The sequence below is a fragment of the Rhea pennata genome, chromosome 1 (assembly GCF_028389875.1).
Source record: "Rhea pennata isolate bPtePen1 chromosome 1, bPtePen1.pri, whole genome shotgun sequence".
NCBI classification, from domain to species: Eukaryota; Metazoa; Chordata; class Aves; order Rheiformes; family Rheidae; genus Rhea; species Rhea pennata.
In genome coordinates, this window is record NC_084663.1 from 190,600,947 (window position 1) to 190,618,019 (window position 17,073).

General features: G+C 36.3%; 1 protein-coding gene across 2 annotated transcripts in view; it reads right to left on the reverse strand.

Moving 5' to 3' along the window:
• NBEA (neurobeachin) overlaps nucleotides 1-17,073 on the reverse strand; it is a 519,777-nt gene that overhangs the window by 17,927 nt on the left and 484,777 nt on the right. Inside the window, exons 49-53 of one of the 2 annotated variants that reach the window (XM_062567111.1) lie at nucleotides 8,705-8,767; nucleotides 8,297-8,386; nucleotides 6,561-6,753; nucleotides 2,977-3,048; nucleotides 639-794 (exon numbers count right to left, since the gene is read on the reverse strand). In XM_062567111.1, the coding sequence (XP_062423095.1) occupies nucleotides 639-794; nucleotides 2,977-3,048; nucleotides 6,561-6,753; nucleotides 8,297-8,386; nucleotides 8,705-8,767 (574 nt within the window). The remainder of the gene's footprint in view (nucleotides 1-638; nucleotides 795-2,976; nucleotides 3,049-6,560; nucleotides 6,754-8,296; nucleotides 8,387-8,704; nucleotides 8,768-17,073) is intronic. The other variant, XM_062567112.1, reaches the window with a different exon arrangement.

Here is a 17,073-nt window from a genome sequence, read left to right on the forward strand (position 1 = left end):
TGAATATTAAGTGCAGTTACTTCTCCGTCAGTATTTTTAAAATGGTGTTATGATATTAAAATGGTATTAACATATTATTTGAGAAGTTCACAAATGATAAACATGAGCTACAAAACACATGAATTCTTCCACAATGGTGATACATTAGTATACTAAAAATGTATATTTGTTCTGTTAATGTCAAATGAAGGTTAACTACAAACATCATCTCTTTCTAATATTATAATCAGTTTTTAGCAATATACTGAATGGTATCAGGCTAGGCCCTAAAACAAACAAACAAAATATCAGCTACTGGTAGCAGGCCAGGCAACTTCCTTTCTTATTACATCAAATAAATTGAGATAAAATCAATACAGCCACTAAAAATTTGTAATAAAAGTTTTGGTTCATCCTTTGATTAGATATAAGCATGTTCCATTTGAAAAGTTGCCAATAACAAAGTTGTATGCCTTCCAGTTTCATATTACCTCCTTTATCTTCAAAAAGCATCCTAAAGTTATTACAAGCTATTAAAAGCAGATAATAATGAAGGATTTTCTAAATTGTCCTTTATTATTTCTTGAAGGGTAAGCATAGCCATTAGATGTGGTCGCCTTAAGAGCACACAAGAAACAGGTGGTTTTATTTAGGGTCACCTGTTTCTGTAGAATAAACTCGAAAGCTCTTGTCCCAGAAACCACAGATGAGAATGTAGCGGTTATCTGCTGTGACCACGAAACAATGTGCATTGATCTGGATGCTCTGATCCACAAGGTCTGTGATCTGCCGTTTGTTCACACCAGAGTTATTGGCTGTAACGAAATGCAAAACACATTTTACAAGTAAGTCATTCCAACACCTTCCTGTCATACACTTACAGGAAAAAATGAATACATTTAACTTTCAATGAACTGTGAATTTGCTGTTGAGTAAGCATTTTGAATATGAACCTTTAGAGCTGTCTATATGGGTGTCAGAAATACAAAATTATTATGAGTTTCCTTGTTTCCCTTTGAATAAGACAAAAGATTCTACAGGAGATGACAATTTCTTAGTGCCTGATGCACTGTATAATACATGGAAATATTTTACATGCTCTGCTGAAGTAATCTCCAAAAACAAACTAAATTGTGATAGAAAGTGAAGCGATAGAGTGATGGTGATGGAAGTCCATTTATAATACCAAGTCAACAATAACAGAACTTCAGAGAGTGAATTCTTGGTGGTCACTACCTCTCCTAAGGATTATATCCAGCTTGTGTTGTGTGACCTGTGCATCACCCTCCCACCCTCTGCAACTCCAGATACTTAATGGAATCAAAGACATAAGGATTCAACCAATGAAGCTATTTAAATCCAGTGTGCATTCTTAACCCTGCCTACTCATCAAACAGGGAACCAGGCCACTGCTAGTAATGTCAAAAGAGGCAATGTTACCTGGAAATCCCCCCAATGGAAGGAAAAGCAATGAATCCTTGCAGAATCCAACCATCCCTACTGTTGTGAAATATAGCCCAGGACTAGGCAATATCAGCTAATGTGCTCCTTACTCCCCATGATGCAGCAAACAGGATTTTGCAATAAGGTTATGTTCCTCTCACTTAATATTAGCTTCTAGTTCAGTATGTAAGTTAATTATCTCGTTTCCCTCTGTACTGACTGGAGAGACACGTCACTGCCACATGGTAAGTCATCTCAGCTTATAAGAGCTGTCCAAGCAAAGTAAGCTGGACAACTCCAGAAGACAGTTTCTCTTTCTCCATTAGCTATTGAGGGAATCTAGACAACTGAATTCAGATAACTGAGATAAAACTCACTCTGAAAGACATATTTCTACCAGTAAGAACAGAACATATGCAGCTAATATTCTGAAATTCCTTTTGTCTCTATTTTTGGTTATTCCACTCAAATTGCTCATAATTTCATGAAATATCAAACTCAAAAAAAAACAATCCTATTTCAAATTTGCTTACAGAAGTCAATACCAAGTTTATACACATTCCAAGAGCAAAAATCTAAATTTCCAGGTTCTCTGTGTACATCCACTGAAAAGTCGTAAACAACAAATTACTCAAATTTCCATAAGAGGTGGTGCAATAGCTGTGTCCTGGCTTTTGAGAGGAAAATCTGAAGAGAAAACTATTGTCATTATATGAGCAAATGCAGTATACAGAACAAGAAAGCTAACTTTCCCGAGACACCTGTAAGTCTCCTAAGACACTAAGTCTTTCCATTGTGAATATCGACAGAGAGAAAAGGTAACTTTTCATCTGGAGATCTTTAAAAATGCCCTTTTTTCTCATTGATGCATCAGAAATGGCTCTAAGAATCTTCCCCACACATAATTTTTGTCTCAAGTATCTACCTCCTAAAAAAACCCCAACCAAATAGTTACAGTTAAAGAGAAATAATGACCATTAGAAATACAGGTCCCTATAATTTCTTTTAATAGAATTCTAACACTTCTAGCAGATGTTTATTTCTCAGAATACTTTACTTTCTCAAGTATTTCTTATATTTTGAAAAATGGAATCATGGATCATTTTAAAACCCAATCTGTTCTTTATTAATTTAATAACACATACTAAAACAGTCCTAATCACAAACTGAATGAAAAGAAATCATTCAACTTCTCAATGATATATGCAGTACGAGTAGTAAAAAATGAAAGTATGTGAACTCTGTCAGAGCCTCACCTTTTATTGTATTAATGTGACCTGATAAAAGAACAGAATTATAGATATGGGCTGACAGTGTGACCGACTTAATTGGTTGTTTCTTAAATACCAATTGCTAGTGATGTTAGTAAAAAATAGTACTCCTGTAATTCATTCAACATCAATCGCTAATGCTTTTAATTCTCCAGGATTGACAAGAATAAATATTTCCCTATCTTCTCTCTTAAATGAAGCATAATATACAAAAAACAGCTTAACCAATAATTCTTGAAAAAGATATTTGCAAATATATTGCTACATTTTCATCTTGACATACCAATCAATGGATCCATTTCAATCGGAAGATGATGAGCTTGATCCAAAGAATATCCTGGGGCTCCCCGAAGGCCTTCAAGTGAAACGAAGAATAAAGTACTTGTTACTTGAAATTTTTGTATGATTTTTCAGGTTCAAAACTGTATTGTGGGGATATTACATGCAAAATAATAAGGTAACTTCTTTCTATTTCTTGTTCTATATGTCTTTTAAGATTTCTTCTGCTGTGCTATAGAAATATGTTAATTATTCATTTATGTAACTATAAATGTGTAACTATGAGTGCTAATTCATTAGGATTTGTGCTGCCACTAATAGTCATTAAACAACTTTTTAAAATAGTGTAACAGAGCATTTCGTTACATTTGAACACTGGATGAGTTTTATAATAGCACAGAAAAGAAAAATAGTTGGACTAAATACACAGTTACGTGTTTCTTATGTAGGGGAAACTGTAAGTGACAGAAACTTGAGCCTTTTCTGGGATTTATTTAGAGAGTGTTAAGCTTGGTAATGGTAGACTACAGTATATTTTCCACAACTATTCCTATTTAGTTCTATATTGCAGTTCTGTGAGTAGTCCTTAAGTTGTACTAATTTGCCGTAAGGTCTGCATATATGGTGTATACTTTCAAAGGCAGAGAGCATTGCTTTGGCTCTTCTGAGGATCTCTCCCACTGTATAAGTCACAGTGATCACTATTAAAAATGCTGTTTTTGCCAAGATATTTCATTTTGCAGAAGAATATCCCCCCTATGAGAAGATGCAGACTTCTGGAGAATAAATGCTGAACAGACACGTGTACAACTTGACTGTAATGAGACTCTTCCCTTCTCAGCCCCTGTGTGATTTAGTTCATGGTTTTTCTAACTGTACTGCTTTCAACAGATCAAAGATACTGATGAAGGTTTGGAGACGAAGTGCTAGATTTTATATAGCACTTACCTTTATCTCTATATAGAAGGAATTAAAGTAAGATGGCACTTGAGTGATCTCTTGAGTATGCTGAAACTCAAAAGCCCAAGAGCACAGCTTGTACTAATTTTAAACATATCTGCCTCATATTATACATTGGGAACTCTCCACTAATAACCTTTATATTCAGTGATAATTGTCACTTTCTACTAGAGCAATAGATGTGGGAGTTAAAAGAAAACAGAATCTATAGATAGCCCTCCCACGTTCTGGGAAAGACTGCTCTAAGAACTTTCCCTTCCCAAGTTTCTTCTTTCAAACCCAAGCCAGTTTGGGATATATTTTTACTGGTACTAGACTCATTTGATTCTACTGTGAGATGAGTATGTAAATGCCCTTTTCTGTGTATAAACTCTTATAGAAAGACACAGCTGTACATACAACCTGCAACAGTGAAAGAACTCTGTGTACAGGTTTCTGTATGCACTGTGTGTACAGGTTTCTGCCAATGAATCTATCGTTTATGCTAGAGTTGTGATTTATTAAAATAATATTACTGTACTATTAGGAAACTCTTACTCTGTCCTGGATTAGCCTCTTGCAAAATAAAGGACACTGCCAGGTGGGATGTAAAAGGTAAAACCATCACCAGAATTAACTTTGATTTTTCTGAACAATTTTGCTGTCTGTTTCCCATATTATATATTCAGAAAGTACTCAGCTCTTTTAAATATATGGTAAAAAATTTAGTTCATGGTTGATTCACAATATGAATCCTGCATGTTTGCAGTGTGGCTTATGTTTTATGCAAGTTTATATGAAAAGCTAAACTCCAACAGTCACATCCATCAAAAAGACCTATGTAATTTCTGCCAAACTACCTGATTCCACTAAATACCATTATTTAAAGAAAACCCAAGAGATTCAGGCTACAGCAGTATTAGTGACCTTGACTCTTTCTCAGTAAACTATAGGTAGGAATTAGGGTTTTCTATCAGTCCCACAGTCCTGATGTGAAAGTGGGCAATCATTTACTAAATGAGACTCCTAACAAACTGAGGAGACAGTGTAGTTGGGCAGCACCCCTGAAAAATTCAGTAGAACTCATTAGCGATTAGTCAACCAATGTTAGTCAAAAGAATATTAAAATATCATGGCCCTCTACCTTTTGTACATTTGAATAGTTTCTGACATTGGGCTCTTCATCAAGGACACTGTCACAAATTATGTAAAAAAATGGTTTCTTTTCTTTTTTTTTCAATAGAGTTTTATTTTAAAGAAACGGACAAAACATTTTATGCATCTACTGCTGTTGCCCCTGATGGAGTATCATAAATCAGTGGATTTATTAAAGGGAATCTGATATCTTTTCTATTCACTGAATAGCCATGTGATATCTGTGGAGTCAGTTTGTAAACATAGAATTCTCAATAAATGATAAATTTTAGTACTTACGTTAATATTACACTAAACATTCTGAATAAAAGTCACATTAAAACTTGTATTACTGAGAATTCACAGTGGTAAGAATCAACTTCATCTGCTCCAATAGTCCCTCGAATGGATGCCTATAAAGGAATTCCCATTCATTCCTCTAATTATTGCTTGCATTGCTTTCGCAACACCAGTCTGTGGCCAGCCTCATGCATAAGATGTGGGATCTATTTCATCTAACTTTAATCATTTATTGAGGAGATATCTACACTTAAGGTAGTTAAATCTCAAGTCAACCTAGAATCCTTATATGTCTACTGCCCGTAGACATCTAAGCTAAACCTCACAAGTCCCTCTCCAGAAGTGCCCACTTCTCTTCACTAGGGCTCCTCCTGTGCCCTAAAGAGGGGAGGATTTTTCTCTTTTGCCTGGTCCCTACAAAGTCCCTGAGTCCACTACTGAGTGACGCTCTCACAAACAAGAGGCAGCTTGTTTCTCACAGCGGTAAGAACCGTTGATAAGTTTCCATATGCAGCAGCATAAGGGCCATCACAGCAGCAGGTTACCATAGAAGATGTCACCGAATGAGACATGTTTGTGAGTGGGGCAGTAGCTCGTGGCTCCACCACTGCTATTAAGCAGTGCCTGGGACAACCTCCACACTTACATGTCCAGGGGAGGTGAGAAGACAGACTTAGAGGCAATACGGAGAAGCGAGCAGAAGGGCTGGGAGGGAGCTTTAGGATGACCCCACAGAAACAGGCTTTTGGAAGGGAATAAGTGAACTTCTCTTCAGAACATTTCAGTGTCCGGCTGCTTAGGCTTCCTTAGGGTCCCATGGGGCATCAGGGCTTACGACCTGAAATCTCTCTCAAACAGCAGAATAGGACGCACACCCTCTAACGCACTGCTCCCGCAACCTGGGACATACTCATATAGGCTGTGTCAAGAGCAGCAGCGCTCTCCTGAAGAGCATTATATCGGAGGCTGATTCTGACCCCAAATCGCCTGGCTGCCCTGGTGACATGCTGCTGTTAGGGAGCATTCCTACGGAGGACACCAGAGAAAGCAGAGGCCTCGGTTATTCGACACAAAACAAAATAAACAGTACGTTTCCTAAGTATTTGTGTACTGTCAAGTGAGCACGATTAACCTGCATCTAGCTAAACACCGCTTGCGATTAGGCGGCGCGCTAAGATCCTTAAATTAGATTTCAACGTGTCAGTGAGAGCGTACCTACTGTGTTGTGCCACCGATTCACCGCAAAAAGTCTGCTGCAAGTGACGGTTACCACGGCGGGAATGGTAAGGTGGGGGAGCGTGTTGGCTGCCACGTGTGTGACAGGGGAATTTGATGGAAATTTCAGCACCATTATGACATCCTGCTGCATCTGATCTTTAAACATGAGCGGGCTCTGTGGAAGGAAACACTGTTGAGTAGAAAGGAGAAGAGAGCAGAAGAAACAGAAGGGATAACACAATTAGTGAGGAGGTCTGAGGGAAAACAAGGTTAAAAAAGAGCAGGCAAGCATGTGCACGTACAGGGGAAACAACGCTACCTGCACATCTGAACGAGTGAGGTGGGACGGCAAAATTAGAAGCTACTGTTGGATCATTACATGAGGATAAGCAGAGAACGGGTATGGTAAGGGTCCACTAGGTTATCATCACCGGGCGCAAAGTGACCATGTGTCTTTAGATAGCATTAGTTAATATACAACAAAATGTAAAATGATAGAGCAGGTAACATTCGTACAATACAGATAGAAGCCAAATACAGACAATCTACATCATAAATATAAATGTTATAAAGCATCACGACTGCAAAATAAATTTTGAGAGAGTCAAAAACTCAAAGGTATTTAATTTTCCTTAATGAACTTCTGGTATGAAATGCAAAAGTTCCAAACATAAACTGACAATTTAATTCTGTGTAAAGCATACACCTATTAGGGAGTCTGTAAGTAATTATAACTGAGCATGCTGATTCTACAGATTTTTTACATAGACAACACTGTTGCTATAAATGGCATTTTATATATATATATATGGTACTGTTTTAATGTTAATTTTTTCAACCTTTATTATAATAAATAGAATTATTTCTGGAAGTACAAATAATTCTTTCATTTTCTTTACCACTTTAAATTGTTACTTTAAATATATTATCTATATCTTAATATAAAATAAATGTTAGGTATGTTTGACATCTAATATTACTTAAAAAATATAGCTGAACTAACACTTCCAGATCAACTCTCATTTCCACAGTGTGCAGCTGCATAGAATGATTTCCTTGCGGACATATAAAATAATTACAATTACTGCATGTATTACTGTTGATTTACACAACTTAAGAGAAAATTTCTGGTTCTAAGCGTTTAATCAAAGGCACTGAGAGGCACAGAGATCTGTCTCTTCCAGTCTGGCTGTCTAATACAATTCTTTGCAAGAAGCACACAAAAGAATGTGTTGAAAATGAATTTTGAAGTTCAAATTGAAATTAGAAATATACGTTGTATTCTCCCAGGGGAATGGGCGGGAGGATTCCAGTAAGATTTGAACTACAATACTTCACTTCTGTCAAGTTTCCAGGGTTCATAAATCAATCCCTAACAATGTAGCCTTTAAAACAAAACAAAACAACATGTTCACTGTTAGAAAAGCCTGCAGCCATTCCTCTTTCTGCAAGAAACTTCTTGCAGAAATAAGAATGTAAATATATGCTTATCAAGTGTATAGTTAGGAAGATAGTGCCATTTCAAGCAATGTTAGACAGCAAAAGTCATGAGCATAGGAAGCTGAAGCTATTCAGGCTTCCACCTTGCTCTGCTAGAGCACTGCGAGCTACTTCCGTGCGGCGATACGGGCAACGGAGGGCATTAAAAGTGTTCCTTAAATGGGTATTTTATGACCTATAAAGGCTCCTCAGGTTCAAAGGAAATGAATTCCCAGCCAGCAGTTATGTCTCACCAGGTGCATGGCAGAGCTCCGCGGTGGATGGGGCTCAATGAGCAACTGAGATGGCGTCTGTCCAAAGTTGTGTATCTGCGCCTCCATGGCCTGCGGGGAAGGGAGAGCGACTGTCATAAGCAATATGCATCAAGGAGAGAGGTCAACACACTGTGTGACAATACAAGCATATCCCAAGTCAGCCATGAAAAAAGTCCAGAAAATTCACCCGGTGCTCTCCTCCCAGGCTGCAGACTCATCCAAGTGTTAGTATTTTGTAGACAAGCTTTGCTTCTCCTTTCAAGCATGCTTCAGTTAACCAACTAACCATTCTTATTTCCAGTAACTGGGGTTACATGTGAAAGTGTTAACCTGTGAGGACATGCAGTTCTTTGAGAGAGTGTTTTGCACTAAAAAGCACACATATACCTTAATAAAGTCATTTGTGAGGAGGAAAGTATGAGGATCTCTAATAAAATAAGCCTCTGGAATCTTAAATCAGGGAAAAGAAAAGCAAAGGGGGAAATAAAATTCATGGATAATGTATAATAAAAACAAAATAATTACTATTTCAACAACACTATTAAAGGTTAAAACAAAAAAATGCCAGAAAAGAATCCTGCCAGGGCACACCCTGACTACCATAAAAATCTTTCCAAGTAGTATTATTCACCGAGTCTTTATTTTGTGCTCTATTTTGTTGTATTTTTCCATGGGCTTTTGGGCATCATAATTCTGAGCTGAAAACTTAGCAATTTCAATTTGTTCTTTAAGATTTAAATCTACTTTCACAATAAATCTAGAGTAATTCATTAGGGAGCCCATAAAATGAGATGTTTCAACTATGCAAACAGTTCATTCAAACAAAACTATATTTAAGGTATAGTTTTAAAAACTTTGGCAAGAGATTACTGCTTATAACAACATAGTTTAAGAACACTGCTTATCTTTCAAATTGATAGTAACTATTTTAGAACATCTTGTAAAATTCTGAAGAAAGCATTCACATAAAAATAAAGTGGCAGATTTTGAAATGCACTGTGTACTATGTACTATATATACACTGTAACATGCACTACTGACACTTCAAATTTTTTTTTGTAAGTTCTACGAATTTTTCATTTGCTACCATACAACCAATATCAAAAAAAAAAAAAAAAAAAAAAAAAAAAAAAAAAAACCTAAACATAACTATCATCTGGGAAAAGTCTGTTATTTCTTTCAGATATAAAATGGTAAGAAGCACACTAAACACCTTAGGATACAAGAAGAACTCTTTCAATCTATGCATTTTGTAATTTCTACAAGGCAATTTGTGTTTTTTCTCCATTTCACAGCATAGATGCTAGAACAGATGTTACAGAGACATTTCCTAACAGGTCACTAATGTCTGCCAATTTTGATGCCCTAGATTGACAGGTATATAATGGAACAGCACAAACATTTGACAAAAAAAGAAACTTAATGCAAAGTCCACTAAAAACACTGACAGAGTTTCCATGGACTGTAGCCCCAGAATGTTTGATGATGTAATTATTTTGCTTTTGGTGATTTCTGCCTTATTGACTAATTCAGAGTGGACTTTATTCTCCGAGCCACAGAGTGTTTCTTGAGAACTCGTGAGCAACTCAGTTTTTATTAACATCATCCCCTTTACACCTTAAATGCTGTTGCTTTTGTATTTAAAATCAAAAAGTAATTTTACACAAAGCCAATGTGTTATCTTTGCGGGTGTATGTGTGTACACATGTACACATCCCTACAGCATATATCTGTATTTATCCAGCAGGTAAATAGCATCTCTTTACTTGCTATACAGATACCTTCACTAATGCAGACTCTACTCATGTAAGAAAAAATTAACTTCACATCAAATCAAAGATAACATTTTCTTTTATGTCCACCACTCTATAATGATTTTCTTGGTGGAAGGGAGGGAAGGTACTTATCCTTGTCTGTGAATTCAATTTTTAAAACAATAAAGACTAAAACCAACAATATCAAGCACTGCAGTATGTATGCTTCCACACAGATCTGGCAATAGCATTTTGAGGAAAGTAATTTTGATATCTTTTTCTTCCAGATAATTAGCAAGGTTATTCCTTTAATTTCTGGAAGAATTCTGTGTTAAATAAGAGTGTGAATTGTATTTGGCAGCAGTCCTGAACAACAACAACAAAAGATGGATCTCCCTTTACCATCCTTTACAGTGTTTTCATAAATGATACTTCTGTTTTCCTGCAGGCACACTGGAATGAATTATTACATTTTTTTAAGTGCAGCCCAATTCTAATTTACACATACACTTTCATGTTGTCCAGACTTAGCAAATCGTGATTGTTTGGCTATAAATTCTGTATGCATAAACTTCACTGGCTTTGCCTCCCAATTCAGGGCAATTTATGACAGTAACGGGTTGAGGGAGAGAAGCAGAATACCATTAGAAACCAGAATTTTTCAAATGATGAGGAATGGACACTTAAAACCTAACTGTCAAAAGGAACTGTTACTTTACAGATGAAGATGTCCCGGTAAAAACTCACCTACATACTTTATGTGCTTATATTTTAAAACATTTTAGTTAATGCCAAGTCTTTCCATAATCAGAACAAATGCAGAATCAAGAACTCAATACTCAGGAATACTTAATACTTGTGCTGGCTTGCACTTTTAAAACCAACTCCCCTGCTCCCAATCTCTCTATGATTAGTAATGTTACCTTCTTCTTCCAAAACTACCATTTGTAAAAATGACAATTCTTGGAAGTTTTAAGGAAACTGGATAACATGAAAAAATATTCATACAAATACCTGCAACTGCATTCAACTGCGTGCACTGAGAGCAGGGTTTGCACAACACCACAGCTGTGCATAAATACAACTACTGTTTTGCTCTAGACCTCAAAATACTTACAAAGGATATAAAAACCTTGTCAAACTTACATAGGAGATAAACAAACGCCTACAGAGACACAGCAACTGGCCCAGGGGTGTTCCCAGTGTTGTGCTCTATCAGATCACTTGACACAAAATAAATAGCAGGGACAGAACAGACCTGTGAATAGCAACGTAATACATTGATTTGTTTATAAGGGGACCATTGCTGTATGTGAAATTAATCTGAAAACTGGTAAATGTACATCACATCTTTTTCCTGAACTGTTTATCATTGAACTTTAGATTTGTGTAATAATCTTAAAAAATTCCTTCTAATTAATCAATTCCTTTTCTCCTATCAAATCTTGATTACTCTGTGCAAAGTGCTACAGCACTACCTGAAACACACATTCTAGTCCATTCAGTAAGTATTTTAGTAAATTTTATTCCTATTTCACCTTGAAATGCCCTTCATGTAAAACCAATATAAGGTTGGAAAGCAGTAGCTGTCAGATTTAATGCTTTTGGAACAGCAAAATAGCAATTATATTAGTTTTCACTTTCTTAATAAGGTGTTGCAAAAAAGCTATTTAGTGGGCTGATTTGGGATTCCCTACTGTTTTTACTACACACAAAATGAGATTTGTACTCCAGACACTTCAGAGAGTATTTGTTAGGATATGATCATGTGTTGCAGAAAGACAAAATGGGTCTTAGCCTATTACTAATGGTAGGTTAGAATAAGAGAAGAAAAAGATCTGCTGACTTGCTGGCAATTCAAAGTTTAAAATGCATTCATTTCAGCTATCCTCATTTATGCAATGAAAAATACAACTTCATAGCACTTAATATTGGCCATTTAAAAATACTGAACAGAGGTTCATATTATAAGTTTATATATTTTTTTATTATAAATTTTATAGGAGTCAAATGTGTCTGCTCCGCTCATAAGGCAGTCTACCAAATTATTTCTTTCCTGTTTTTCAGCAGGTTGAAAGAAATACAAATCAAGTCAGTCACTAAGTAATGTAGGTAATCTGTTTCTTTAGGTTTGAGAAGAAGGCTATTTCTTAATGCTCAGAAGCAATGTTTTCAGTAGCAAAGAGTGCAGCCCAACAGGAGCAGACCTCTAGAGCAGAAGAGCTGCCTCTGAGGAACCCACATGAAAACCATATAAATGTCAAGGTTTTGCCCCAGGCTGACTCTAGCGCAGTCTGTGGGCTGCATGCCCACCAGCGACCGAGCTGCGTTAGCTGCACCCTTGCAACACACGTTTTTATTCAGTTAGCTTAGAAGCCAGTTCACACGCTCTGAAACTGCTGTGCAATGCATGGCAAATAGGGATGACTGGCAGATTCACCTCAGAAGCGCAGACATAATCTAAATGAAAATGCTAAAATTGACTCTCTGAAACACCACAAAAGCGAAGGTTTCTTTTGCTCTTTGGTATACTTTTGCTAAAGGTATAAACCATGAAACAATTTCTTTTTAATATACTCTTTCTTTTGCTAGTTCTTTAGTGATGCAGGTAAAATCACAGAGGAAGAAATTAATGGTCTATCACATTTGGAAACCCCTAGTTTGCTTAGAGACACCTGTGGTGACTACATAACACAAGAAAGATAAAAATAGAAATACTTGTACTTTGTGTCATGGAGGGAAGAAATAAATTTCTGAAAATGGACAGCATTAGAGATAATAAAGCAATGTTTTTACTTTTATGTAAATGTTTCCACCCTGATGCATGGTTTTGTTTTATTTATCTTCACTGACTACTGCCATAAGTTAAACTTTCAAAAATATGTATCATCCAGGCTTCTTTATATTGTTATATTGTCATTGTTATACACTGTCTTTTAGCTGTTAATTCCCATATCACTGGTATGTAATCAGCAATTCTGCCTTTTAAAACCTATTTGCCCCTGTAGCATACCACATTCAGGTTTTTCTACAATCCCTTTTCCCCTGTGTGCAGGGATGGAGCCCAGTGAAGAACCAGAGCCTATGCACATTTCAGAAATATGCAACACAGTGATATTCATTCAAATCTGCCTTTCGTGAAAGTTTATTTCATTTTTTTATTCAAGTGAATACAGGAATTCCTAATGTGCTCTCCTGCACATGCAGCCAGCATGCTTAACAGCCCCCAGCACTGCCTTCTTCAGAACAAACATGATTGACAGCCCTTTGGTGGGTAGCATAAGCAGCTTGAAAATGTTATTGTTTTGTACTAATGGTGTGAGATATTGCTTTTTTATTTGCATCTACAACTGTTAAATGGCATCAATATCTTCAGGACTTTTGATAAGTTAGGTTAAGAATATTGATTTCCATTTTATTATTGTATGTTTGGAGGAAAGAAGTGCTGTAGTTTAAAGACAAGCAATGACTCAAGCAGTCTGGAGACTTCGATACAGTCGGTTATTTAATCAGGATACTCAAGGGACAGAAAGATGGGCCCAGAAATGGATTTTCTCTGTAGGTCACTACTTTATTAATTTAACAATGGAGAGGGGCAAGCTTAAGCTCCTTCCTCTCACAGGAGGTATCTCGTTGGATCCACTGTACAATTAAATGGTTTGCCATTAGAAGACCAACAGCTCAGAGTTGACCTTCAGCCTCCTCCAAGAGTCAGGCCACCCTGAACGTTTTTCTCATTGCCTTGTGAAAGGAAATAGTACTACAAAAGGAATGAGACTGTGAAAGCTAAGATCTCCCACTCTTTTTACAGGCATGTGGCACACCAGTGATCTTACTTGTCTCTTGGAGCACTGCCTTTCGGATTTTACATTTACTGTATTAACCTTTATTACATTATTTATGTTATTCAATTACCTAATTGTGATACCTAGTTCTTTTTTTTCTTTTACCTTTATAGTTCTCCTATTCGTGTCCCTGATAGTTTATAATCTAGAAATCTTTTAAACACTCTCCCTGTTTAACCCTAAAGTACGCATTTAGTTAAAGATGAAAAAAACAAACTCAGTATATCTCACAAACAGAAACAGAGAAAGTAAAGTCAAAAAAACATAAAGATGGCTATCTTTATGCACAGCCTGTGCAGACTTAGTTGGTCTGTCCCTCTTTTCAGGCATATTCTCATGTGTAGCAAGGTTCTGGGAGGTTCTGAGCACAAATACTTCCTTTTTTTCACTTTAGAAGTTGACCATTCCCCTGAAAAGCTTGGAAAACATCCTAACACTAAAAAAAGAGTACGTCAAGGAATGAAATACTCCCCTTTTTTCCTAACTATGTCAGAAGGGAAAAAAGACATTTCCTCTATATTCCTCTTCCAAATGTGCCTGGAATAATGGAGTTTACTACTGATACAATGAAATTCTATCATTAAATTACACTAAAAACTACAACAAACTCTGTTATGCATTACAGAAGGAAGGGTTTTACTTCTCAGTTTCTCTGACAAGGTCTATGTTGTTATGCGGGCTCCTCAGCCCACACCGCTCAGTTCGTCACTTTATTTTTATAGTTAGTGGTGATAATAATTAAAAGTATGGGTTTTGTTCTCAGCCCAGGGCAATTTTGGTATATTTGCCTCCTTGCTGACTGACAGTATTCAGGGCAGAGAGAAAGAATCCCATTGCTTGTGGAGTCACCGTTGTGCATTCCTCTGAACATGGAATGGAAGAGAGCAGTCATACATATTTTTGTTTACAATTCCATTTGAATTTTTTTCATCTTTCATACAAAGAATTTCCCTACTATTCTTGTTTTATGTCATTATTTTCTTCAGTTGACCTATTATATTTCTTATGCCGATGTTTGTAATAATTCCTGTCCCATACAGACTGGTAACATTTACTGAAACTCTTGTGTGTTCATTGATGTCATGCCAAATGAAGTCATTGCTCTGTCATCGTCCTCCCAAATCTGTATTAAGTTTATAAAAGAAAACGTTGTGTTCTTTGATCATTAAGTTGCTGAGTACATACATTTGAAAAGATTTTACTGCTGAGTTACTTTTGTGAGAGATGTAATAGCATGATACAATAATTCATTAAATATGTAACTTCATGTCAAGAACAGTTAAGATTTTGAAACTTGATCTATCAGAATTTTTTATTTTTAGATAACTGATAATTGCCCTCAAATAATTTTCCTATTACACATAAGCACAGCCTTTCCACAACAGATAACCTTAGAAACATAAATTCCTCTCAATCTGATGAGTAACTTTATCTTTTCTGAAGACATTCCCTTACTGCCTTTAAAAATATTGTAATTATTGGGGTCTTTTTATTGGATAATGAATATTTGAGGTGACTGACAAAAATCACTTCTCATCCCCCAAACTGTACCCATGTCAGGAAGCACTTCCATATCCTCTTTTTATTATTCAAGCATCAATATTTATAGCTACATTCAAAAGGCTACATGGACAAAAGCTCTATGTGATTTGTTGAGTGAGAAGCCACTTAAGATATTTCCCATCTGGTGTTTAAATCTATGGAACCAGCTTCTCCTTGACATCTTGATTCTGCAATGAAAATTACAAAAATGTACACCTGCAGTACAGAATTTGTTGCTATTACACCTTTAGAGCTCTCCTTTATGTGATGATAATCAAAGTATCACAAGATCCAGAATTGCAGATGTGTCCTATCCAGAATTTGCAAACCAAACCAAACCAATTCTGTTGCCTCAATATGCCTCCTGTTGCAGAAGTCCTCGCTCCTAGTTCTTTAAAAGAGCTTGTTCAGAACATTATCTTCCAGTCTGCTCAAACTACTTCTTTCTTCTATAGGTTGTCTTCGGTTCCAAGTTCCATGAAATTCAAGTTCTTATTGTTACGACCAAAACTTCCTGTGAAGCAATCCGCACCTGCATTGTCTCTTTTATTTATTTATATTTTTTTTTCTAGTACTGGAGTCTTATGTTCATCATAACTCTCACTTCTTGCCACTTCTACCTAGAAGTTTTTGCTCTTAAGTCAAGCATTCCTATTTCTCTGCATTATATCCTCTTTGAACTAATTTATTTTTCTATTTTGCATAAGAAATACAACCCAGGGTGCTGAAATATTAATTTATGTTTTTAGATGTTTGGGATGGAAAATTAATTTTGTTAAAACTGAGAAAATTTCTGATATAAAAATTCTTTACTGAAAAGGCTCCTAGGAATCCAAATGCATCTTTTCCAATAATGAAAGACTATATTTAAGGCTTTTTCTGAATTAGAGAGACATCTATTACATTTACTTGAATAACTATATGCGTAAAAGTAGAAAAAAATCCTCTGAATTTTTAAATGTAGCTTCTCTTTTGACTAGAATCACTGAAGACCTCCAAAGTCTAAAAAGAGGAAGAAAAGGAAGAAAAAATTTATATGAAAACTGTCATTAGCATCCCTTAGTTGGCAGGCACTAAAATTTACAGGCATTCTAAAAAAACACTGCTGCTGTCTGGGATGCTACAATTGTTTCCACATGTGAGAAGCAGTGAGTAGCAGCCAGAAAGCCTGAAGTTTCCGTTGAGCTGGGCTAAAAAAAAAGCTGTACTATTTTTCAAAATAGCACTTAATGTATTTAGAAATGTGCTAAATTTTACAGTCAGAAGTATTTTTTTTTAAAAAAAGCCATTTTTGTATAGAAATTCCTAACTAGATTATATTATATAATCTCACAATGAATACAGTAATGAAAAAGGCCCAAAAAGTCATGCTTAAGAAGCCCCAGAAAGCCCCAGAAAACCACAAATGTTTCTCTGCATTAATGACCACAGCAAGAGCTCGCTGTTCCAATGGCAATCCCTGCGCTGCTTTTATGAGGTTCCCCAGGATGCTCTCCCAGCCCTTTCCCTTCCTCCTCCTCTGTGTCAGGAGCCCCAGGTACCCTTTCTATCTTGATTTCCCATCTCGTTGTTCACCTGGATTCTCAGGCTCCCGCTGCGCCTTGGCCTGTCTCTC